At 32.4% G+C, this 26,831-nt stretch overlaps 1 protein-coding gene across 1 annotated transcript in view; it reads left to right on the top strand.

Annotated features, from left to right (window-relative positions):
• Positions 1-1,592: 1,592 nt before the first annotated feature.
• Positions 1,593-26,831, top strand: part of LOC132723137 (uncharacterized) — a 38,606-nt gene continuing 13,367 nt past the window's right edge. The window contains exons 1-6 of the mRNA XM_060707810.1: positions 1,593-1,677; positions 16,281-16,499; positions 17,042-17,096; positions 17,380-17,506; positions 18,522-18,646; positions 23,144-23,219. Coding sequence (XP_060563793.1) covers positions 1,593-1,677; positions 16,281-16,499; positions 17,042-17,096; positions 17,380-17,506; positions 18,522-18,646; positions 23,144-23,219 — 687 coding nt within the window. The remainder of the gene's footprint in view (positions 1,678-16,280; positions 16,500-17,041; positions 17,097-17,379; positions 17,507-18,521; positions 18,647-23,143; positions 23,220-26,831) is intronic.

Here is a 26,831-nt window from a genome sequence, read left to right as displayed (position 1 = left end):
ATATATTATCACAATTTAAAATCTTTATCAAATTCATAACATTTGGCCTCCTATAAAATATATTTTAATGAATTGTTTCCCTATATAAGCGTATTTACTGGACATACCATGACAAATTGATATTCGTCTTCTATATCTCTTTTGCTACAAAATACACAATATCGCAAATTTCTTTCTACTCTATTCCTTTCTTATCGACCGGTTTCAATGACTAACTTGTGCGATGATATTCCAAGCTTAGACAGAACGCTTCTAAATCTAAATGGCAATATATAGAAATATTTTTCAAACCCTAATGAGGTCAATAATGTTTGTATATATCCAATGTTCCGTGTTACTCTTTCTTTAAAATCTAGATGGAAATTATTACAAATTGTTTAAACATTCAAAATTGATTTGCAGTGGATTTTAAAAGGATACGTTCAATTTCTTTCGATTTACCAAAACCCAAAATTTAACACACATAATTGGGAGTAGCTGTAACAAAGGGGTTGAATAGCTGTTAAATAAGGCTTGATGTAAGATTTAATCCTTTGATATTATACATTACAACATTGACAGCCTTAAGACAATTAACTGCTAATGTGTCTTGATTTAATACAAATGTGCATGTGTACATTAACAACTATCCCAAGATAATTTTAATTATCAACAATTTTTATTCTTTCGTTATTATAAGTCCAACATTCATCATGTTTAATAGGAACTCTTTTTCTAAAAACAATATTTCGCCTTTTTTGCAAAAATAATCAAGGTCATCAATAAATGAGGGGAACATCAAAGGGGACATAACCTTTCCTTGTTTAGGCCTGTATGCAGCACATTCGAAGAATTCCGAACGTGAATTACAACTTTTAACACAGACTTTAACATGTGAATACACATCCTTTACTATTATAAATAGCATAGCTTTCCATCAATTCCTTATTTATAATATTTTAGCCAAAGGCCATTGAGATAAACGCTATCAAATGTTCTTTTCATATCAACCATACAGCAATACAAACGATTACTTTCATTAAAAACTTTGTGTACAATTGCATTTAAAACAAATACAGCATCCGTTATTGAACGGCCCATGCAAAAGCCGAATTGTGCGTCACTAATTACGTTATAAGTTTCTGACAATTCGCTTAGCCGCTTATCCAATATTCCTGTAAAATGTTTCGATAAACAACTTACAAGTGTAATGCCACGTCACACGGATCGTTATTTTTATAAATAGGTACGATAACTACACATGAGCATTCAACTGGAAAATGTCCGGAATTTAGAATAGCATTAAACGGATCAACCAAATGAGAAGAGAGTTTATCAAAGCATTCTTTAAAACATTCGTTTATCAAAATATCCATGTCACAAGCTTTATTCTTGCATATCAGTCTTGCGTTTCCTTTCGTTTTACCGATGACGAAAATTCCGTCTAGCATTGGGGTGCCAGTACAATGGTACGTTTTCGATGACGTAGTTTTAACGTTATGAATGAAGTTTAAAGTTCATTCGCTGTTGTAAGAAAATAGTTACGGGTGTAATGACATAAATTTCCACGGAAATTGTTTAATTGGGGTAGAGAGTTTCAAATGTAATGCAATATGGTAGGGTATGCAAGAAAGAATATCTGGTATATTGCTGTGGTTCTGATCGGATATCCGTCCCTCGTGAACACGCCCATTGGAGGTAAATCGGCAAGCCTCAAACCGCAAAGTGGGCGGATCCACTCGGGACTGATATTCCGATTCGAAACGCAACATATTTCAGATATCATTATTCTTCTTTAATTTCTAAATAATAAATTCCACTTCAGCAGGAGTGATTGCCTTGTCTTTCGTATTTACACTGTCTGTCCCACACTGCTTACACCTGGGTTTATATGGATATTGTAGTGATAAATTTTCTTTGAAGCCATATTTTTGTATCCATGAACTTTAATGTGTCTATTAGTCTAAAAGTACTATGAGATTGCCACTTTAAATCCAAATGTGTCAGTGCCCATCTCTCTCCTCTCAAACTATGGAATTTCGAGTGCAAGCTCTAAAGAAACGATATGAAATTGACACAACTATATATACCATTTCAACATCTTACTAGTGAATAATTCCATACAACAACTATTGTGTTCCTTAATTTTTGCAACGCTGTATCACCATTGTTTTAAGAAATGATATTTTTATATCCTTGTTTTAACAGTATTGGACATTACACCGGATATAATCGTGTTTCGAGTAAAAACAAATCGGACAAAATTACCAGGGCAAATAAAATATTCGTTTTTCAGCTCATTATGACACTTATTTGACCTTGGTTTGATTGTATCTTTTCCTCAATAAATTCCATATTTGCAAAACCTACAGATATAAACAAATAATCAAAATTTGATGTATTTTTTTTTTGTAAAAAAGTCTATGTTGCTTACGAAAGAAACTATTTCCCCAAGTATAAATAGTCCAGTTTCATATTTATTTTCTACAGAAAATCAAGAACAAAATCAGCATTTTTCTTGAACCTCTCCTCAAAAACTCACAAATTCTTAAAAGGTCAGAAAAAACAATACACTTCTACAGCGATAAAGATTCTCACGCCTAGTGTACTGGAAATAGCAAATAGAATGTACTGTGAATATACTGTACAAGCATAATAAACAAACTCAAAGTCATAAATAAAAATTTGAGTCGATTTCTGATACAAAATTTTGGCTTAATATCATTTAAAAGAAAAAAAAATTTTTTACGTATTATACTTTGTAACTTTTTTTTTATAAATTTTTAATATTTACTGGATAATGATTTATCACCATGGTGATGGTGCAAACGCTGGAAGAACATCGGTTCAGTCTTATAAGGAGCGACATAAATAAGTTTTTGGAACAAATAATTAATAATAATAATAATTATTATTATTATTGAGCATTTTGCATAGTCAAAACGAAATTAGAAATCGAAACAAATATCGTTTCTTTTTGACAGTTAAATGTTAATATTTTTATTTATACAGACACCGTTCTTTTTCATATTTGCATAAATGCCAATACTTATAAAGTCACACCTGTTTTTAATGACCACCAAGAGAATCAACAGAAAGTGTAACATTTAATAAGTTCTCAAGCTTAATTTAACCTTCATGCCAGCACATGATAAAGAGCATGTGTATTCGTTGTCTTGACTACCTCATGTTGTTGTTTTTTTTATTTCCCTCCAAAATGCGAACAGTTTGTTATAATGTATTCACAATAATAATGGTTCATTGATTATTCTATTGGTCAAAACAAATTCTTTATCTTTGACAGAAAATGGCTAATAACTACTTACGTATCTTAAACGTTAGAATGCAAGACGCGGGAGTTTACCAGTGCGAGGCCGAAGACGAAAGCGGTTGCTATAGTTATAAGGAAGGCAAACTTCAGGTGGTAGACGTAAAATCTTACAGTTCATGTACGTGTTTTTATTTACAATTTATAAGGTTTTTTTTACTTACATTCATATTGTTTTATCTGTTAACGTTTTTTCAGAACATTATCCCTTTGTTGATTTTCTTGTTACGATTGATTCAAAATATGAAACAATGACCCAGCAGCACATGACTACCAGCAAAACGCGCGGCAGGATACCACATTAAAACAGGACAATGCACAGGGTAATAATTTAAAAATGAAATAATAAAATTCGGAATAGGAAATCATAAGAAACCGACAAGAAAATATAAGCTAGGCTTACAAAAATAAAAGGTGTAGGAAAAAGAACTTGAGGAAGATGGGGGGGGGGGCAAAATTGAAAAACGAAGGGGAAAAGAGTACTGTGAACAGGCTCGATCAAACCGAGCCATTCAATATTTGCCATTTTGAACTTTCTTTAGGGATTCTAATTCTCTCTACGCAAGTAAGACACTTAAAACCATTGACTTCTCGACCCCTTAAGAAAATAGATGTCTTCTAGACCCCTTGGCTCTTAGACCCCTTTTTACATGAGTTTTCGACCCCTAGTGGGTAAGACATTTAGACCCCATATATCAATTTTTGTACTTTAAAGGGAGACACAGGCAAAATTTTCATTTCTTAGTTTTGAATTTTTCATTCATTATTCTGTAAATGTCCTCAAAAAAAATACACTAAACAGTCAAAGGAACAAAACTTTTCTCCATATAAAGAATAAAATGGTGTTTTCCTATCTTGACCCGCGTGGGTCAGGTTAGAGCACTAAGATTTCACAATAGTTGTCACTGTGTACTCTGGAAACGTTAAAGAACATGTCAAATCAATAATTAGACTTATTTCAATCGTACAATATCCACAACACCTGTTATTGCAACTTCCGGGGTTTGTTCCAATCACATGACTTGTTTTTTTTAACTATGGCGTCTAAATTTCGTTCAACATATATAGTTATTTTCAAGCTTCAAACCCAAAATATATATAATTTATACAGAAATTCATGCTGGGACTTTAAGAAATGTCATTTAAGGGTGATTTGAGTACAGAAGATAATTTTTATATTTTTGTCATTATTTTGCCTGAGTATCCCTTTAAAAGGCCAGTAGATCTAAGATATTTCGATAAATAATTTAAGGCAGATAGCAAATATTGTTTTCATTACAAGATCCACCAAAGTTTGTTAAAGGGAAAAAACAATAAATTAACATTGTTTTTAATAACTTTAATGGCTTTTGTTACATAGCAGTAAAAATATACATGTTATTATTATAAATATGTTTTTAAGCTGGGACATAATTTATAATAATGAAAGAATTATAATAATAAGGCGCGATTTGTACATGGCACGTTCATTCATCATATCTACATTTTCTATAAATTTGTAAAGATTTAATTTCTATTTTCCAGTGAAACACGTGTACGTTATATTGGCGATGAATATGTGTACATGATACTGTATGTGTATTTAAATTCGCGGAATCAAATTTTCGCGGAAAGGTCCACTTTGGGGGTATATACAAATATTCGCGCTATTTTGAATTCGCGGAGGTGACTGCCGAAAATCATAAATTCGAGTAGACCACTCAGGTTAAAAAAGGAAAATTACTGTAATCATCGTGGGAGTTCACATTTATTTTCAATACCAGGTGTCAAACGATACTCTATTGTACAGAAAAAAAGACATTGTCTAGCGGACAGATTATAGCAAACAAAAGAATGCCCGTTAACGTGTATAATTTTTCACAGTTTGCGTCATAAAAGTCTTGACATCTGATCACATGATGTTTTGGTGTTTCTGAACAAACAATTAAAAAACACAAACATAAACGGTTTTAAATGATGAATAACTTGGAAAACAAAACCCAATAACTCAGTAAAGATTTGCATAAAAAGTGTGAAAGCATAACACACACTGATATACATTGTCTTACAGAAGCGCGAAAATATGACTAATAAGAAATTATTGGTGTAGAAATATTCGCACTAAACATGAATTCGCGGATCGAATGTCACCGCGAAGATCGCGAAAATTTGAAGCCCGCGAATATTTCTACACATACAGTATATAATGAATTGTCTTGTCTGTAGTTCGATGTTGCGATTATCTTGTTTTACATTATGAAAAAGAAACTATAGTACAATTATCGATCAATACATATCGATCGATAATTAATTTGTTGTGATTTGTTCATGTTTTTGTCTTTACGTTTTTCGAGAATTATATATAACAACAACAATGTACATGTACATTATGATATGAAGCAATGTAGTTATGTAGACTGAAAAAAGATACAGTCTCATCTCCTTGTTAAATTTTAATTTTAACATAAAAATTGAAGTTAATTTCAAAATCCTTTTTTAAATTTAAATTGTTTACATCTCGTATTCCATATATGCATTTTTCGCTCATAATTTAAATGGAGTATTGCCTCAAAAGGCTTCAAAAGTTATATATTCGACATCAAACGTAATTATGGTAGGGTGACAATTACGAAAAAACTAGCCTATTTATAGGGGCTACTCGGACCCACTTTTTAACAAGACATGTCATATACCAAAATGTTCCTAAATATTTGTAGTTTCCAAATCTGCCGGCATAAATTAGCATAAATGGTGGCGAACAGAGAAATCCAAGATGGCGTCCATGTGGCCGCCAAAATTATGAAAAGTTCCACTAAGTCATTATTGCTTAATTTTAAGCAGTTAAAACAGATGCTTTTGTTCTTTTATTGCATTCCTGTATCAAATTAATGCCAGGAAAGAAGTTGTATTACCCAATTTTAATGTAAAAGTGTTTTTATGTAAAAAGCAGATAACATGTGACAAAAAAGGTACAAAAAATGATAATATTAATAAGATTTACTGTTCATTTTCCCATGTTTTTCGTGCAGTTCACATACACAAAGTGTAAATTGTTTTATTATGTCTTATATAACAGGCAACAAACTTCTTATGTAAGAAACATGCCGCCGAGTGTTTTCATTATATAGTAATTTTTGAGAACAATGTGTGTTCTGAGTGGGTGGGGTAAAATATCAAATTTGTCTTTATCACAAATTAATTGTAAATAACTTTATATTAAACTAGTTTATTAAACAGCTTTATTAGCTCTATTATTTTTCACAAATGAAGTAATTGTTGAATAGATTAGGCAAGAATTGTAAACATTTTGAAGAGAAAATTGTTGAATTAAAGAAAGCACATCTATTTTAGCTCGACTATTCGCTAATGTAGACCCATTTATTGGCGTTGGCGTCCCTGTGGTTAAGTTTTAACGTGTAAGCTGATATCTCAATAACTACTGAATTGAATGGATTGAAATATCATACACTTGTTCTCTTTGATTATCTAACATAATTGGGACAAGTCCCATAAATCTGATTTGCATTTTTGAATATTTATGCCCCTTTTTCGACTTAGAAATTATTGGAAGTTTTTGCTTGAAGGTTGGTATCTCCATAACTACAGAAGGGAATGGATTGAAACTTCACACACTTGGTCTCTGTGTCTTTCTAACGTCACTGAACGTGGTTTGCACAAGTCTCATAACTCTGATTTGCTTTTTTGCATATTAATGCATATTAATGCACCTTTTTCAATTTACAAAATTTTGGATAAGGTTTTGCGTGGATGGCATATGTATTTTACAAAAATCCCTTGTTTGACAGTTTTATGTAAAATAATATATTTCCCTCAATGACAGGTTTTGTGCATGTGTTTGTGATTTACTCGATAAAGCATCTAAATGACAAGCTTTGTACCTTTTTGGGACAATTTGATGTACTCATATAAGTAAGCATTATTATACTCAACGAAACAACCTTGTGACAACTTTTCGAATAGTCGAGCGTCGGTGTCCTCCGACAGTTCTTGTTAAATAATCTATTTGAAATTTCTCATTTTCTTCATTTTTATTGACTTGTTACATATTCATGTACACTTGTGCACTTTTTGTATATCATATCAGTGTACAAACAACTTTATCAAATAGATTTTAGCATTTCTTATGACGTTTCCTACAGTGATTATTCAATTTACCATGTACATGTGAGTGGATGGGGAATAATTAAATTACCGTTTACAATGTTGTAAATTTAAAGGATTTAAATATGACATAAATAACAAGCTGTTATCATTATTTTTGCGTCATTGAATCAAATACATTTCAGATATTTACGTTTATCGTAAGTTTTTCATGGCCAAAATAGAAAAGCATAGTTACAATATAGTGGGTAGAACACTTTAAATCTTAAAAACTTTATAAATATTGTAAACAATTGATTCTGCACTGTTAAATTGTAACAACCAATTTTAATTTTGCTTTTTTCATATTGAATGTACATACATGTACCGAAATTAACATTTCATAGATCCAATGCAATTCACTATATCAATGTAGATTTACTTTTCTACAACTTGGTCAAAACAAATTAAAAACAAATGAAAATAAGTTGAAATATTGCTAACTTATGTTTATAATTCTTGAATTTCGGTAAATTTTAGTATCTTGTCTTGAAAAATATAAATGAATCATAATCGTTTTCGCAGAAAAGAAAATTTTACAGAAAAATAAATACAAAACAAAAATTAATGTTTCATATAATGATTTTTATAGTACACTACTACATTTATATTTTGAATTGATATACCAAGTATAAAGTTTTAAAAACCTCATACTTTCAATAACTTAATGTAAGATAGAACACAACACGTTGCAAATGTTCGAGAAGTGTCTTAAAAATTATCATGAAAAGGTGACAATATCTCAAATAAGATTCTGTTTATTATATTCCAATAGTTTCAGCTATTGTTTGCACACATGTCATCAAAGTTGACCATCAAAGCCTGTTTTCGAATAGTGTGTAGCTGCGTATCCTTGGCAACTGTTATGGGAACTACAATGCTATCGGCTAACAAAATATCTTAACAATTTTATACGATTTGACAGAAAAACTGAACTTACAATATTCTTGATTACAGATGCAATAAAGTTTCATTTTACATTTAATAGCAATGTATCATTACTCAATTTATGCAAAACAATCGCCATACATAAGTAGTTATCTGGTTATGCCGAATATACTGGTCTTTACAAACAACACAGTTAGTAAGACAGATACTACGAAAGCCTAATAGTGTCAAATGAAATAAAAATACAAAGGCGTTATAACGCGAATAAAGGCGTTATTCCGCGAAACAAAAGGCGTAATAACGCGAATAAAGGCGTTATAACGCGAATCAAAAGGCGTAATTACGCAAATCAGAAGGCGTAATAACGCGAAAAAAGGCGTAGCAACGCAAATAAAGGCGAAGTTACGCGAATAAAGGCGTTATAACGCGAATCAAAAGGCGTAATAACGCGAATCAAAAGGCGTAATAACGCGAATAAAGGCGTAATAACGCGAAATGAAAGGCGTAATAACGCAAATCAAAAGGCGTAGTAACGCGAATCAAAAGGCGTTGTAACGCGAACCATAAGGCGTACAATATTCTTGATTACAGATGCAATAAAGTTTCATTTTACATTTAATAGCAATGTATCATTACTCAATTTATGCAAAACAATCGCCATACATAAGTAGTTATCTCGTTATGCCGAATATACTGGTCTTTACAAACAACACAGTTAGTAAGACAGATACTACGAAAGCCTAATAGTGTCAAATGAAATAAAAATACAAAGGCGTTATAACGCGAATAAAGGCGTTATTCCGCGAATCAAAAGGCGTAATAACGCGAATAAAGGCGTTATAACGCGAATCAAAAGGCGTAATTACGCAAATCAGAAGGCGTAATAACGCGAAAAAAGGCGTAGCAACGCAAATAAAGGCGAAGTAACGCGAATAAAGGCGTTATGACGCGAATCAAAAGGCGTAATAACGCGAATCAAAAGGCGTAATAACGCGAATAAAGGCGTAATAACGCGAAATGAAAGGCGTAATAACGCAAATCAAATGGCGTAGTAACGCGAATCAAAAGGCGTTGTAACGCGAACCATAAGGCGTACTAACGCCAATTAAAACGCATTATAATGCCAATTTAATACCATATTTATACTAATCAAATGGCATAGTAATTTGAGAAAGCAAGACCAATATTGATCTGAATTTATTGCTCAAGATATAAACTCGTATAGAATAATATAATATACATTTACAATAACGAACATTTCATTTGCGCAGTAATAATGCAAACTATTTGTCATGAACTAATGAAGACTCTTTAATATTTGCCAATTTAAGGTGTCTTGGTGCCTTATAGGTCCATTGGACTGGACGTAAATACAGTTAATCTGAATTCATATGTATCACATATTGATTTTACACATGTCACTATAGTAAATGAATTTCTTTTCTTTTCTTTTCTTTTCTTATCTTATCTTATCTTATCTTATATCTTATCTTATATTATATGTGCGTCATATGTTCAATTATCTTCGGATATATCCTATTTGCTTACCTTATAACATCTAGTATCTTCTAATTATGTGAATGCCATTCCTAATTAAGCTATAGGTAATAGGCTATATGTAACAAGATTTGGGAAAACGTAAGGTATAAGTTAGTCATACTAGGGTGATTATTGATAAGTATGTTTAAATGGGGGATAGTGTTTCAGTTAAGTCACAATTATAGGAGACATTCCCTTCTTTGTCTATGTAGAAAAGTATCTTTATTGGGTGATAGTTAACCTCTAATCTGACGAAAGCATTTCCTAATAAAAGATTTAAAAAATCAGACTCGGCCTTAGGACGTATCCGTACAGAATTGAAAATAAAACGTACATCCTAAGGCCACAGTCTGATTTTTTTAATCTTTTATTAGGAAATGCTTTCGTGAGATTAGATGTTACTATCACCCAACTTTAGATACTTTTCGATTAAGACAAAGAAGGGAATTTCTCCTATAATTGTAACTTAACAGAAACACTTTTACCCCTCTAAGCATACCTATCAATAATTAGAGATACTTTCACCCTAATGTGACTTACGTATGCCTTACGTTTTTCCAAATCCTGTTACCTATACCCAATTACCTATAGCGTAATTAGGAACGACATTCACATAATTAGAAGATACTACAGGTTATTAAGTAATTATACAGGAAAAATCCGTATATAATTGAACATATGACGCACATATAAAATAAGATAAGAAATAAGAAAATATAGAAATTCATTTACGATAGTGACATGTGTAAAATCAATGATGTGAATTCAGAGTAACTGTATTGACATATAACCCAATGAACCTTTAAGTCTCCAAGTCACCTGATATTGACAAATATCAAAGAGTCTTCATTAGTTAATTACAAATGGTTTGAAATATTACTGCGCAAATGGAATGATAGTTATTGTAAATGTATATTATATTATTCTATACGAGTTTATATCTTGAGCAATAAATTCAGATCAATATTGTTTTTCCTTTCTCACGTTACTAGGCCATTTGATAAGTATAAATATGGTATAAAATTTTCATTATAATGCGTTTGAATTTGCGTTATTACGCCTTTTGGTTCGCGTAACTACGCCTTTATTCACGTTACTACGCCTTTTGATTTGCGTTATTACGCCTTTTGTTTCGCGTTACTACGCCCTTATTCGCGTTACTACGCTTTTTGATTTGCGTTATTACGCCTTTTGGTTCGCGTTACTACGCCTTTATTCGCGTATACTACGCCTTTTGATTTGCGTTATTAAGCCTTTTAATTCGTGTTATAATGCAAATAAAGGCGTTATTACGCCTTTTAATTCGCGTTATAACGCCTATATTCGCGTTATTACGCCTTTTGATTCTCGTTATTACGCCTTTATTCTTATTATTACGCCTTTTGATTCGCGTTATAACGTCTTTATTCGCGTTACTTCGCCTTTATTTGCGTTGCTACGCCTTTTTTCGCGTTATTACGCCTTTTGATTTGCGTAATTACGCCTTTTGATTCGCGTTATAACGCCTTTAATCGCGTTATTACGCCTTTTGATTCGCGTAATAACGCCTTTATTCGCGTTATAACGCCTTTGCATTTTTATTTTTTATTTCATTTGACACTATTAGGCTTTCGTTACACGAAATTCGGAAATGCTTTCGTGAGATAAGAGGTTACTATCACCCAACTATAGATACTTTTCGATAAAGACAAAGAAGACAATGTCTCCTATTATTGTATCTTAACATAAACACTTTTACCCCTCTAAGCATACTTATCAAAAATTAGAGATACTTTCACTCTTATGTGACTTAGGTTTTTCCAAATCTTGTTACCTATAGCAAATAACCTATAGCGTAATTAGGAACGACATTCACATAATTAAAAGATACTACAGGTTATTAAGTAATTATACAGGACATATCTGTAGATAATTGAACATATGACGCACATATAAAATAAGATAAAAGTAAAAATAGAAATTCATTTACTATAGTGACATGTGTAAAATCAATGATGTGAATTCAGAGTAACTGTATTGACATATAACCCAATGAACCTTTAAGTCTCCAAAGTCACTTTATATTGACAAATATCAAAGAGTCTTCATTAGCTTATTACAAATGGTTTGCAATATTACTGCGCAAATGGAATGATAGTTATAGTAATGTATATCATATTGTTCTATACAAGTTTATATCTTGAGCAATAAATTCAGATCAATATAGTTCTTTCTTTCTCACGTTACTAGGCCATTTGATAAGTATAAATATGGTATAAAATTGGCATTATAATGCGTTTCAATTCGCGTTATTACGCTTTTTGGTTCGCGTTACTACGTCTTTATTTGCGTTACTACGCCTTTTGATTTGCGTTATTACGCCTTTTGTTTCGCGTAACTTCGCCTTTATTCGCGTTACTACGCCTTTTGATTTGCGTTATTGCGCCTTTTGGTTCGCGTGTCTATGCCTTTATTCGCGTTACTACGCCTTTTGGTTTGCGTTATTACGCCTTTTGTTTCGCGTTATAACGCGAATTAAAGCGATATTACGCCTTTTGATTCGCGTTAAAGCGCCTTAATTCGCGTTATTACGCCTTTTGATTCGCGTTATAATGCCTTTTTTCGCGTTAGTACGCCTTTTGATTCGCGTTATAACGCCGCCTTTATTTGCGTTATTACGCCTTTATTTGCGTTTCTACGACTTTTTCGCGTTATTACGCTTTTTTATTTGTGTAATTACGCCTTTTGATTCGCGTAACAACGCCTTTATTCGCGTTATAACGCCTTTGCATTTTTATTTTTTTATTTTATTTGACACTATTAGGCTTTCGTACTCATACTTGTCGGTTTGTTTGCAGATTATTTGTACGCCTACGGAATTATAGCCTGTAGCCGTTGCCAACTTCGTTTAAGTTATTGTGTTTATGTTGATAACATAAGGCGCCACTGTTAACGATCATATGCTTGATGACACGTCACATGTGGAATATTCCCGCGAAATGAATGTCTACTGTCTATCTTTGTCTAAACGAAAACAAGTTGTATTATGTAGATATTTATTCCTAAACACTTTATGAAAGTGTCCTATATGTAAAATCAAGATTAAACTAAAATATTACCTCGAAAGTGTCCATATTTGTTGTGTTTACAATCTGTCATGTAAAAAATACGGGCGCCGCCATCTTTCTACGTCATCGCCAACTTTGACGTCATATTTCTCAGCATAATTAATTATACGATAACGGCTGTTTATGCTTGGCGCGGCTCAATTCTAACGAGGATGGTAAAAAATGCATTATATAATTGAGAGAGTCTAGCTATAGTAACATAGTTGTTATTATTTCGCAAAGAATAAGAAGTAGTTTCAGATACAGTTGGCGGAAACAAAGACGATAAATAGTCCGGTAGTAAACCGTTTTTATCTTTATAGACAATAACAAGTTTTTTTTAATTTTTCGCATATCAGAGAGTGAGGCCCAACCGACTTCTTTGACCTACTGACCGAGTTGCACCCGTTATCATTCTAGCGGCTTCGTATTGTAATTACTCCAGTATTCAGCACACCCATCCCAAACAGTTGATGCATAATCAAGTATAGGACACATATCAGATTTAAAGTAGATCTTTTGAGTTGGAATTTTAAAGCACACATAGAGCCTAAAACGTTTGACGCCGGTGCTGAAATATTATAAATATGTTCGTGCCATTTTAAGACGCACGAAAGAGTTAATCCTAAATGTTTGTGATTATCTATGAAATCTAGAGAATAACGAAGGTTTGATTCCATGCTTCAGGGAAAAAACATAACTTCTGTCAACAAAAGTCTTGTTACGCTTAGAAGATTTTCAGCAATATCGTTCACATATAAGAAATGAAAGGGAACCAAAGGCCGAGCCCTGTGGGACACCCGCTGCTAAATTTAGCACCTCAAAACATTCAGGACCAACAAAAACATATTGTTGCCAATGCAACTTATAAGTGATTTAGCTCGACGTTATTTTTTTTTAAAAAGTAGAGGTATTGTTATAGTCCTGGTGGCGTTGCCGTTGCCGTACCCGTTGCCGTTGCTGTCCGCCATCTAGTACCTGGATCATAACTTTTTAAGTTCTTGGTGTATTGTCTTCATACTTAGCCACAACAACCCTTGGGACAAGACCTTTCAGATGATTACACTAACCTTGACCTTCATCCATCAATGACCTTGACCTTCAAGGTAGAAAGTCCAAATTTTGCTTGTTCTTGCTATTATTGGCTGTAACTACGTTATTTTTGAATGGATTGTCTTCAAACTTGAACATAATAATATTCAAGAATATCCCTCATAAAAAAACTAGAAGATCTTGACCTTCATTCATAAATGACATTGACTTTGAAGGTCAAATTATTATATATATATAAGTTTTTTTAACTTTCTAATACACATGCGGATATATATGGAAAGGATACATACTTTGACAAAACTAATTTGACAAGACAGACAAATTAAATTTATAAAAAGGAAACGTTAAGGTTTGTTCAAACATTACCTTGTTTGCTTTTAGAAAAAATAAAAGATAATTAAAAAAAAAGATAATTAAAGGTCGAGCGTTGCCCCCGCCCGGCGGTAACTCTTGTTAAAAAGGGGCATAACTTTCGCAAGTGTCCAGGAACTGGGATATGACCTATCATGGAGTGATCTATAATAAAGTACACGAAGAGGATAACAAATACTGTTTGCGTTTCTTTAAAGTAGCTTTTTAGTGAAATTGGATGGTAATTTTCAGATTCAATGATATCCCTTTGGGATTACCACAGATCCTTTCGAACAATAAGGAAACTTTTAGGAAATTCACCAGATACCCAAATTTATGTTAAATATCTTGAGAAGTAGGTACGACACAAAATGGAAGAAATTCAAGAGATTAATGTAGAAGATGTTTAAGAAATCAATAGTTAATGTTTTATAGACCTGCTGCTGTATCCTCTGCTTTATTGATCGAAGCAACTAAATCTTTGATAGAAAAGAGGCAATTGTGAAATTTGTAATTTGCTGAAGTAAAATTTATTTATTCTCCTGCAATTTTGAAAACTTTATGTTGTAGAAACATATTTGAATAGTTATTAATGCTTCTTTAAATTACCTTTTGCGTTTTTTGCATCTTGACCACTATTAGATTTAAATTGTACTGTGTGATTTTTTTTTAATTTACTGCTATGTATCTAACTGCGTCCAATACTTTCCTTATAGGGATAATTGCATTTATATCTGAACCATATGACTTCCGTGATGAGTGCTTACATGATGAATTGATCTATTAGCTCCGTCTCTGGATATTGCATGATTTTTTTGGGCTTTCGGGTGTTGGACAATGCTCGATTTTTTTCAGAGAGGCTTTCTATTTACTTACAGCTATCGAACATTCATCGTTGAACCATGGTTTCTTTTTTATGCAATATGTAATTATGTTGGTGGCTCGAATACTCTTGTGAGAAATCTGGTATAATGTTGAAGAAAAGGTATCATTATTTCATCAGAATTCAAATCAAAATCGGTCTGACTTTTTTTTAATCAGTTACAGTATGTAATCAATAAACATCTCCAATTGAATTTCATCAACTTCAGAAAATGATATCACAGGTACCAATAAAAAGGGATATGATACATGTTTTTATTCTTATTTATTTTACAAATTAGAAATTGAACTTACATTTTATAAAAAAAATCTGCAATTACCACTTGTATGCATGAGTGCTTGTACACTCGCGCGCGCGCGCTCACACACACACACACACGCACACATACGTGCGCGTGCAAATGCACAATTAACATGAACAGAAATTTATCAAGATTATGCAATTATTTTATTTATTAAATACACTTGCAACTTAAAGGGAGACACAGGCAAAATTTACATTTCTTCGTTTTGACTTTTTCATTCCTTATTCTGTAAATGTCCTAAAAATGAATGCACTAGACAGTCGCAGAGACAAAACTTTCCCACGTGGTCAGGTTAGACCGTTAAGATTTTACACAGTTCTCACAGTGATCCCTGGAAACGATTAAAACATGTCAAATGTATGACTTAGGTTTGTTTCAATCACACTATATCAACAATATTTGTTATTGTAACTTCCAGGGTTTGTTTGAGTCACATGACTAGTTTTAAAAATGCTCAGTGATTCTGTCGGTGTCTAAATTTATATATCTTTAGATATACTTATGCTTCAAACTCAACATATATAGAATTTATACAAAATTCATGTTGGGACTTTGACAAATGTCATTTTAGCGTGATTTGAGTATATAACATAATTTTGATACTTTTGTCATTTATTTGCCTGAGTATCCCTTTAATAAAAAAAGACGTCTTTAATTGCAAAACTTAATTATGCGTTTTCTAAAATTGTTCATTATTTTTATGATAATCATTTTCAATTCATTTTTCAGACATTGATGGTTCGTTCAAAGGAAACAATACAGAGAATGGTATCAACTTATGCACAGAATCAAAATACAAAAACAACAAACAGTTGGCAGTCGCGGTATGTAATGATAATTTTCCTCGTCATGTTGTACAGATAGAATTCGACTATTTCGACATGGAAAACTCAGATGACTGTATCTTTGATTCACTTAATCTTTTGCTTTTGACAGGAGACAGAGAAGGTATTTAATTTTCAGTGTTTTGTTTTTTACTATATACACGTATAACATATTGAATGTTATGTTTATGAAAAAGGGACTTATGTTTCAATAATTATTCCGCGCAAATTTACATAATTTGTCACGGGCACTTATGAATTAATTAATAACACAGTCTCTTAACAGTTATTGTTTTTTTAAACCTTAATAATATTTCTGAAATTTATATCATATATTTTCCAGAGTCATCTTTTCTTAAGGAAAACTCTTGCGGAAAAAATAAACATAGGCAAACGTTCGTCAAAAGGGGCAACTCACTGCGCTTAGAACTTAAAACAGATGCATCATTAGCCCTTAAGAATTTTCAGACAAAGGTTACATTTGTACCAGATACAGGTAACTCAATATGACCTTTTTATGTCATTTTAAATAATTACAAGTTCTATCTCTAAAATAATCAATCAGAGTAAAACTTCAACAATTTGACCAGTTAACTTGTCATTTATGAAGCTTTTGGAAAGTTCTTTTTTCGTTTACCAATTAAACAAAATAATAATTGATTGTAGAATGTTCCGGTATATGCAAAGACAACATGGAATGCATTCAGGACAACACTGAAAAGTATGTAACTTTGAATCAAATTAAATGGAAACTGATATTTCTTTTTGATATGTGTGTATTTAAATAGAATAATATTTATTGAAGATGCTTTCCTTTCATTTAAAGTTGGTGGACAAGAATCTTAAGAAGATTATCAAATACTTTTAAGCTTATGAAGTTTCAACTTCGATATTTCTTAAATTAATCTTTTCAATGCACATATAAGCCAATGTCAAATAAAAATTGTTAATAAAACAATTACATTCATTTTTGTTTAAATATGACTTTATATTTGATATTATAGATGTATTCGAGGAAAATATTGTGATATAAATACATGCCAAAATGGCGGAACATGTATCAAGAATCGTTCTAACGAGAAATGTTACTGTCTTAAAGGTTTCAAAGGAGACGACTGTTCACAAAGAGCTGTAAGAAAAAATTTAAATTTAAATTGATGAATGAGAGTTTTATTGATGTCATCGATGCTTTCTAAAATGTATCCCAAATACATTTTGGAATGGCTATTGTTATTTTAACCATTGTCATTGAAGATACTTCGTTCGTTGAACATTACTGATTCCCTTAACCGTATGTCGTATTTCTTTTCCTAATTGTTTCATATTTAGCTGAATTTTTAAGGAAAGCGGTGCCTATATCATGACTCTCTCGTCGTGATGGTATCGGCGTTGGTTAACTTTTTATTTATGACAATTCTTTCAGAAACTACAAAAACTTTTCACTTCAAACTTGGTATACATGTTTATTGTCATAAATGATAGCAATTCTAAATTTAAATGAGCACATACTTCTCAAATTATTTTTGCAAAGTTTTGCCCCCTCTTCAATTAACATTTTTGCCATTGTTAACCTTTTTATTTAGGTACATTTTCTCAGCAACTATGACTTAAGTTATTCACTTCAAATTGGTATATATGTTCACTATCAAAATAAGACGCAATTTAAACATGCCAAAATGTTCTCATTTTTGCAAAGTTTTGTGCCTTTTTCAAAACGGGAAAATTGATTTTGTTGCAGGCTTGATCAATGAACAGCAGCCGGCTAAAGCAAGTTAACCAAATCGCCATGTTGTATAATATTTGATGCTATCTTAATTCAAATACACGTTTTTATTTCTTGAAATATTGCTCCTTATCTAGTTTTTACTCAGTGAGCCCAATTACAAATTACAAATGTATTCTCCCGAAGGTTATTTTTACAACCAAACTTTGGATATAGTTTAATTTCCCTTCACAAAATTTTTAATTTAAATTTGGATAATAATGAAAACCACTGGAATTGATTTCACTTCTTAAATCATTTAGATTTGACAAAGACAAACATTCTTTTTAAAACTTTATACGATTAGATGCTATTCAAATCTCGTTTATTGATAACCTTTTACATGCTTTTTAAGTGCGTTCAACTTAATATTTATTTTGCAAGGGTGAATTTCCGCATAATATAAGATTCATCAGTGCACCCGTGGACCGAACGATAAAGCGAGGTCAAGGTCACGTAGAAGAATGTAAAGTTGAAGTTCAATATCGAGAGGAGGTAGAATATAATTGGTAAGAGAAGAAACATTATAGTTATTTTTTAGTTTTTAATTAAAAATTAAATAATGCATGAAAATGCTTAAAGGACGGTCAGAAGAGAAATACTAAGATTTGAGCAAATCTAAATACAAGAGACTTTCAATATTAGAAGAAAAGAGTAGTTCTTAGCAATATTTAAATTAATGTAATAAAAAAAACTTAACTACTGTCAAAAGTACTTCTAGGAATATGCTAAGTCTTGTGGGTTGCTTGTTCAATGAGAAATACAAATGTCTTTCATTGATAGTCTAATTTCAATCATTCTTACACACATAATGATGAGATATGAATTAAGCAATCAATCAATTGTTGGTGATTATGAGATGGATGAAATTTAAATTCATTCGCCCTTTTAAAGATTAAACACTTTAAAAGCAGATTTACTTTCAAAAAATTCAAAATTCCTAAAACATGTCTGAGCGTTAATGCCAATTTCGACGGTTGATGCAACAAATGAAAAGATCGAACAATTAGAATATGATAAACAAGATCAACAAGGAAAGGCGGCGTTCAATGAACGCAACCCCCACATGACCCAGCAACAAGAACCAACGGCAAGGAGCCCAGGGGGACCCCAAACAAAAACAGGACAGGGCAAAGACAGAGCACGGACAGGTTAATCATTAAATGATAATTAATTTGTAACTGATCAGGAATTCAAAGAAAATAAAAATAGGCCCACAAAGGGGAAGGGAACAGGAGACCGGGGGGGAGGGGATGGGGAGTAATCAAAGAAATAAAAACTAGAGGCAATGGGGAAGATACTTACCGCAGACGAGAAAACAACAAGGGACACAAGCAAAAGTGTCACCAAAACAGTACGAAACAACATAAGACATACATCTAAGGAACACAGTGGGGCGCCGCCTTGGAACGGTCAGCAGCATAATAATGACTGCTGGGGAGTTTAAACCGGTTAATGGTGCACCAAACCTCGCTCTTAGCCCCACCATGTTCCTATAAACGAGACAGTGTAAATAAAATGAATCCCCGCCAAGTGAAATTCTAACAGTTGTCATGGTTACAAAAGGTTAAATAAGTAAAACACTAAAATGATCATGTAGAAACATATAAAAGTAAACCCAATGACAATAACAAAAGTACTCAATGTCCTAAAGGAAGACAGAGCAACAAGAAAATCACCTACAAGGGCCCGACGAAGCAAGGCAGAAGACGAACATTAAGACAATTCAGTCCCATAGGGCTTTACGAACTATCCATCATAGAGTCTCCCACTTGGTCCGTCAGATGCAATCAAAAGAGGAAAGCGTAGTGTCCAACTGTAAAAGGGTTGAACACTAAACATGCAGTATGTCTTAAAATAGTAGGGTCATAACCTCTTTTAATAAAACGTTTAATGATTTTAGTAAAAACAGCAGAAAAATTACCATGACCCAAAATCTTACGAAGTTTGTAAATCACATCGCCATAAAAACCAGGCTGGCTAATCCCTTGTCGCAGAAGAGTTTTTAAATCACTATTGAATTTGGAAATTAAATCAAAGTTACGATTGTAAAACTTAGTAAAATATTTCCGTAATTTATGATAGCGGTAGCCCTGTTTTAGAAGCTTGCTGGTAATAAAAATATTCCGCTCGTTGAAATCCTTTACGTTGCTACAAGCTCTAGCGAATCTAATTAACTGGGAAACATAAACCCCGTAAGATGTTTCATGGGGTACGTCTCCATCTAAATGTGGATAATTAACTATACAAAAGTCAAAGTCATCTCTTTTATCATAGATTTTCGTGTGAATAGAATTGTTGTTGATAGTAATATGAAGATCCAAAAATGATGTACTAAAATTTGAAGAGTTCGTTTTATTAAGTTGTAGTTCATGCGGATAAATGTCAGACACCATTTGATCAAAATAAGGATTATCTAAATTAAAAATATCATCAAGGTATCTGGAAGTATTATTAAATGCGACTATAACATCTTGTTGTTTATCTTCAGAGAGACTCAACATAAAGTCTCTTTCATAGCAGTACAAAAACAAATCGGCGACCAGGGGTGCACAATTAGTACCCATAGGAATTCCTATGATCTGTTTAAATAGGGTATTACCAAACCTAACATAAATGTTGTCTAAAAGAAAAGAGAGTGCTCTACAAACTTCGTCATAGGTCCACATAGTATAATGTTTTACAATACAGTTAGTAAAAAAAGCTTTGTTAGAATTACATGCTAGAAAGGTAACTTTTTCCCTTGCAAAAGTTTTCTGAATTAGGGAAATTAGTTTATCATTGATTAATTTATGTGGCAAAGTTGTATAAAGTGTAGAAAAATCGTATGTACTGACAGTTGAAGCTTGAAAGTTCTTAATTTTGAATTTATCCAAGATTTCACCAGAATTTTTAATTGACCAAAAGAGATGTTTGCCTGTGTTTTCATAGACTTTATCACAATATCTAATTACATGTGTTTTAATGGCAGTCAAACAAGACGTCAATAAAATAGAAAGTTTACTTGTAGTGCAAGATGTAGAATTAGCAATGAATCTAGCTTTGTAAGGCTTTTTATGTAATTTAGGGATCCAATACATAATAGGAAGTTTAAGTTCTTTTTCATTAATTTGTACTTTAAGATTTGAAATATTAGTAATATGATTGTTTACAATGTCTTTTTCGGAGGCAGAGGTTTTAGAATATGCATTAGTACTATTAAGTTCCTTATGCAAAACGTTAATGTAATGGATTCGTCATACAATTATAATATTATTAGCCGCCTTGTCCGCTGGCACCAAAACAAATTTTGAATGGAAAGCTAGAATATCTTTCTTCAGATGTCTTAAAGTAAGTCTTGTTTTAGGTGGCAAAAGATGTTCATTTCCACGATAAAAATTAATACGTGAATCAATAATTTTAAAGATGTTACGTTTCCATGTAACTAGAGCATTACTATCCGCATTTTCACGGCGACACCATTTGACCGAAAAATCCTCTATAGATTCAGCAATCTGACCACGACAAGCATTAAAATCAATTTCAGAAGGAATTCTGTATTTAGGTCCTATCAAGAATAAGTTACGAATTCTTTTGTCTGCAATTATATCAAAATTACCAGTGATTATATGGCCATAATTTGAATTACAGAATTTAGAAGTATTGCAGTCTCAAGTTGTTGGATAAGACTGAATATCTAAGTCAGAAACCAAATTGTTGTAATTAAATATGATATGTCTAACAGGTTTCTTATATTTATAGCAAACAATTGATGTCTCGGAGTTGTGTAAGTATAAAGAAACTGAATAAGTGACACATTTATCACGAAAAAAACTTGGTTAATCGATGAAATCGATACCTTTATTAAGAAAGGTAACTTTTAGGAAATGCCTGTCTTAAGACGTGCCGAGTATAACTTTAAATAAGATAAGCTGCTGCATATAAAGGATCTGTTTGAATAACTATATTCTCTGCTTCTGATTTTCAGAGATGATAATGAAAGGGGAGTAAGACGTGATAACATTGCATGTTTACCAGAATTCTTTAAGATGATTTTTAAGTCGGTGACAGACAGGGTAATTTTAGATTTACGTTTGATGTTGCCATTTCTACGTACTCCGTGAGATCGGGATTTACGTTTACGAATATTCAGAATAGAAAATATATCAATGTTTGGATCTTTAGAGATGTTACCTTGTTGAAAAATATTGTCTTTTAGGCCAAATGGGAAAGGCGTTTGTAAATTCTTGATCCATTTTAATTCTGCTAAGTGTCTAACTTTAACTTTAAAACTAGCAGAAGCATCAGAATCATAAATTATTTGTTCCACTGGTTGAATTGAAACATTTTTAAATGAATGACCATCTTTACGAAAATGTTGATATAGAAAAGTTAAAAATTTTGTGCGATTTCTCATTTTATAAAAATGTTCACGGAATCGAATTTTAAGAGAACGTCCTGTCTGACCAACATACTGTATGCCACACTCAGGGGTGTTTCAAGTTAAAACATAAACAAAATGAGTTGCCTTTCAGTCAATATCTGTATTTAAAATAATATTAAAAGTTCTCCCATTTACATTAGAGGTTATTGTAGACCTGTGCGATAAAAAGTTACAACATCCGCACCTCTTAGAATTACACTTATTAATAGAAGGATACACTCTAGCACTATGAGGATAGAAGTTTAAAGGGTCTTCGTGACTTAAATGAAATTGTTATATAACAAAAAATGAATTTTATAAATTAAACTTTAAGAACTATTTTCTTTTACGCACTATAAACTTACTAAAGCTTAAGATTGTTAGCTTTCATAACTGAATGCTACTTACAATTGAAGATATGGTTAAATGAAAATTAAGCACAAACGTTATGAAAAAACGTGAAAAAATAAATAAAACAAAACAAACAGAGAGCAAACAGAAACAACATAACTTTTGCAGTCAAAATTGACTTTTGGAGTTGTAAAACTTTAAAGCCAGATTTTCAATACATGAATGTAAATGTGTAAATCTTTTACATTTCTAGGTCATTAAATGGATCATTAATAGATCCCTACAGTAAAAAGACAGGATTTGGAACTCATCCTGGTGGAATATTACAGGTGCGTTATGAATATTATATGATCTGTCAAGTTTATTTAATGTAAGTTTGTTAACAGTATGGTAAGTCTTACAAAAACGATTCATAATAAAGAAATGTTTACTGACTTATATCGTGAAGCAAGTTATTCATGTAATTAATTTGCTTCTCACGCATTATAACACTATAAACTGAATGTACCATTTTTCTGATATGTAGCTATACATTTATTGATAGCTTTTTGTTAAAAGACCGATGTATTTTATATTTGATAGGAACATACTTTTGGTTTACTCATTCCTTTTTGTTTATTAATGAGGTCAAGATAACTGGTGCTTTAAATAGATAATAGACATTCTTTTATATATTGACTGATTTATGCTTTTCTGTAAATAAAAGGACGTCACAAATCAAAATACAACAACAACAACAAAAACAACAACACAAAAAACAACAACGATATCATCGATAAGTTATTGGCTTTAGATGGACTGTGTGATTAATTGCAACCGTACTATCTGAATGTTTCTTGTTTTATGTGTATAAATATATACCTTTTGGTGTAGTTATATAAATTTATGCCAGAGGTTAACTAAATGTTGATTTAAAACTATAGAATTTCTTAACGTATTCATTTTGTACGTATATTCGACTCTTTACCTTATAATTGCAACCATCATTTTATTAAAATTACACTTGTGCCTTTTTCTATTGGATGATGTATCCCAATAAGTAAGATAGATACCATAATTGGTCTGCTAACTTTGAATGTTGTTGGATGTCCTGGGAAAACTGTCATTGGTGCTTAAAATTGTCTAACGCAGGCTGTCTATTTTCACTTCGCCTTGCTGTAAAATAAATAGGGTAAACGGAAAGAAAGTATGATTTTCATTTGTCATTTTAAGCCCCTCACAAGCGCCACAAGACTCTTTTTACTTTTACTCCCGTGCGGTCTTTTCAGACATAGCACATAGATCACGCGGACAAGAACTGATCTAAATGGAAAAATGCATTCGGTAAATTATTTTAATTGCCTATGATGGAATTTCAAGTAATTATCCAGGCATTATGACATATATCTTAAATTATGGTTTTAGGTGATTTAAATCTTAACGAACGCACAATTAAAGGCAAAATTATAAACGATGCATGAACGATTTTATTCAGCCGGTTTATAGAATCTACAAGCAATGTCGACTACCACACAGCAATTATAGTACAAGAGGTGTTTCATGGTCATTGATTTATCAAAGTCATAAATATATTTTAGCTCACCTGTCACAAGGTGACAGGGTGAGCTTTTGTGATCGCTTTTCGTCCGGCCGTCCGTCGTCCGTCCGTCGTCCGTAAACTTTTACTTTAAATGTCATCTCCTCATAAACCACTAAGCCAATTTCATCCAAACTTCACAGGAATGTTACTTTGTTGGTCACCTTTGAAAACTGTTCAAAGAATTTAATTTCATGCAGAACTCTGGTTGCCATGGCAACCAAAAGAAAAAACTTTAAATATCTTCTTCTAAAAATCCCAAAGAGCTAGAGCTTAGATATTTGGCATGAAGCATCTTCTAGTGGGTGTCTACCAAGTTTGTTCAAATAAAAGCCCTGAGGTCAAAATTGGCCCCGCCCCAGGGGGTCATTGATTTTCCCTATATGCATATAGTAAAAACTTAAAAAATCTTCTTTTAAAAAAACCCAAAGAGCTGGAGCTAAGAAATTTAGCATGAAACATTTTCTAATAAGTGTCTACCAAGTGTGTTCAAATAAAAGCCCTGGGGTCAAAATTGGCCCCGCCCCGGGGTTCATTGATTTTCCCTATATGCATATAGTAAAAACTTAAAAAATCTTCTTTTAAAGAACCCAAAGAGCTAGAGCTAAGATATTTAGCAGGAAACATGTTCTAATGTATGTCTACCAAGTTTGTTCAACTAAAGAGCCCTGGGGTCAAAATTGGCCTGCCCCGGGGGACATTGATTTTCCTTATACAGTGAAATTTTAGAAAACCGGACGCTGAGAAAATCGGATCTCTCTAAATACCGGACGAATAATTCAGTCCCAAATTTTCCCTTCTTTAAACTATTGTATTAAACATTGACAATACCGGAATCTGTAAAAACCGAATATCGGACGGTTGAAAGGGGACTACAAAGTCCATTATATAGACAATTACCCTGACAATACCGGACGACGAAGGTGTGAATAACCTTGTGTACTTATCAAATACGCTAACTGAGTAGTAACGGAACAAGTATTATCTGATTTGTTAATTATGTCTCTTTTTACAGTTAGATGTTACCGTTTAAATGCACGAGAAATTGATAAGTTGAAATCAGTATGAATGAAAAATAGAATATTATTATACTGCATTGCTTTTTGTAAAATTTCCCAAAATGACAACACAACGGAAACAACATTTATCAGTGCGAAGTTCTATTCCATGGCCTAAAAGAATTCAACGAGAGATGTCTATAAGTGACAAATTTAAATTAGTTAAAGACAGTGAAACTTTGCCGAGACCTACTTTAAAAATCTCTATCTGACAAATATGGTATAAGCAATATTTACAATTGGGGCATTATTATTAACAGACAAAGTAAACTATGTTCGTTAAATCATTATCCATTACCCAAATGTAAACATATGCGGGTGTAATTGAACTTTATCGTTATGAGGTAACTGCTGTTCGTTTAAATCCAAAATTTTATTGTATTTATATGCAATAATTGGACAAAAACAATTAAAACATATTGTAAAGTATTTTTATCATTTCTTTATAAAGCAATATACTTACTCATGATCATAAAAATGCAAATATACGTTCAGCATCCTTTGTAGGTTATTGCTCGGTTTATAGGATCCTGAATAGCTGAAAGGGACATTGAGAATACCGGACCGCTGAGAAAACCGGACAAAACCCTGTATGTGTATAACAAAAACTTAAAAAATCTTTTTTTGAAAAAACTCAAATAGCTAGAGTTTAGATATTAAGCACGAAGCATCTTCTAGTGAGTGTCTACAAAGTTTGTTCAAATAAAAGCCCTTTGGTCAAAATTGGCCCCGCCCCAGGGGACATTGATTTTCCTTATATGTGTATAGCAAAAACTTAAAAATCTTCTTTGAAAAAACCCAAATAGCTAGAGTTTAGATATTAAGCATGAAACATCTTCTAGTAAGTGTCTACAAAGCTTGTTCAAATAAAAGCCCTGGGGTCAAAATTGGCCCCACCCCGGGGGTCATTGATTTTCCTTATATGTGTATAGCAAAAACTTAAAAATCTTCTTCAAAAAATCCGAACAGCTAGAGTTCAGATATTAAGCATGAAACATTTTCTAGTAAAAGTCTACAAAGATTGTTCAAATAAAAGCCCTTGGGGTTCAAACTAGCCCTGCCCCAGGTGTGTCATTGTTTTTAACTATATGTGTAAGGAAAAACCTTGACCAGCTAGACCTTAGATGTTTAGCATGAAACATCTTCTAATGGGTGTCTACCAAGTTTGTTCAAATAAAAGCCCTGGGGTTTAAACTGGCCCCGCTACGGGGGCCTTTATACAGGTGAGCGACTTAAGGGACATCATGGCCCTCTTGTTACTATTTCAAATCGCAAAACGTAGCATCGATTCTAAGCATAATTTTATT

Source organism: Ruditapes philippinarum, unplaced genomic scaffold (genome assembly GCF_026571515.1).
Source record: "Ruditapes philippinarum isolate M1 unplaced genomic scaffold, ASM2657151v2 ctg2836_1_1_1_1, whole genome shotgun sequence".
NCBI lineage: Eukaryota > Metazoa > Mollusca > Bivalvia > Venerida > Veneridae > Ruditapes > Ruditapes philippinarum.
This window is presented reverse-complemented; position numbering and strand designations above follow the sequence as displayed.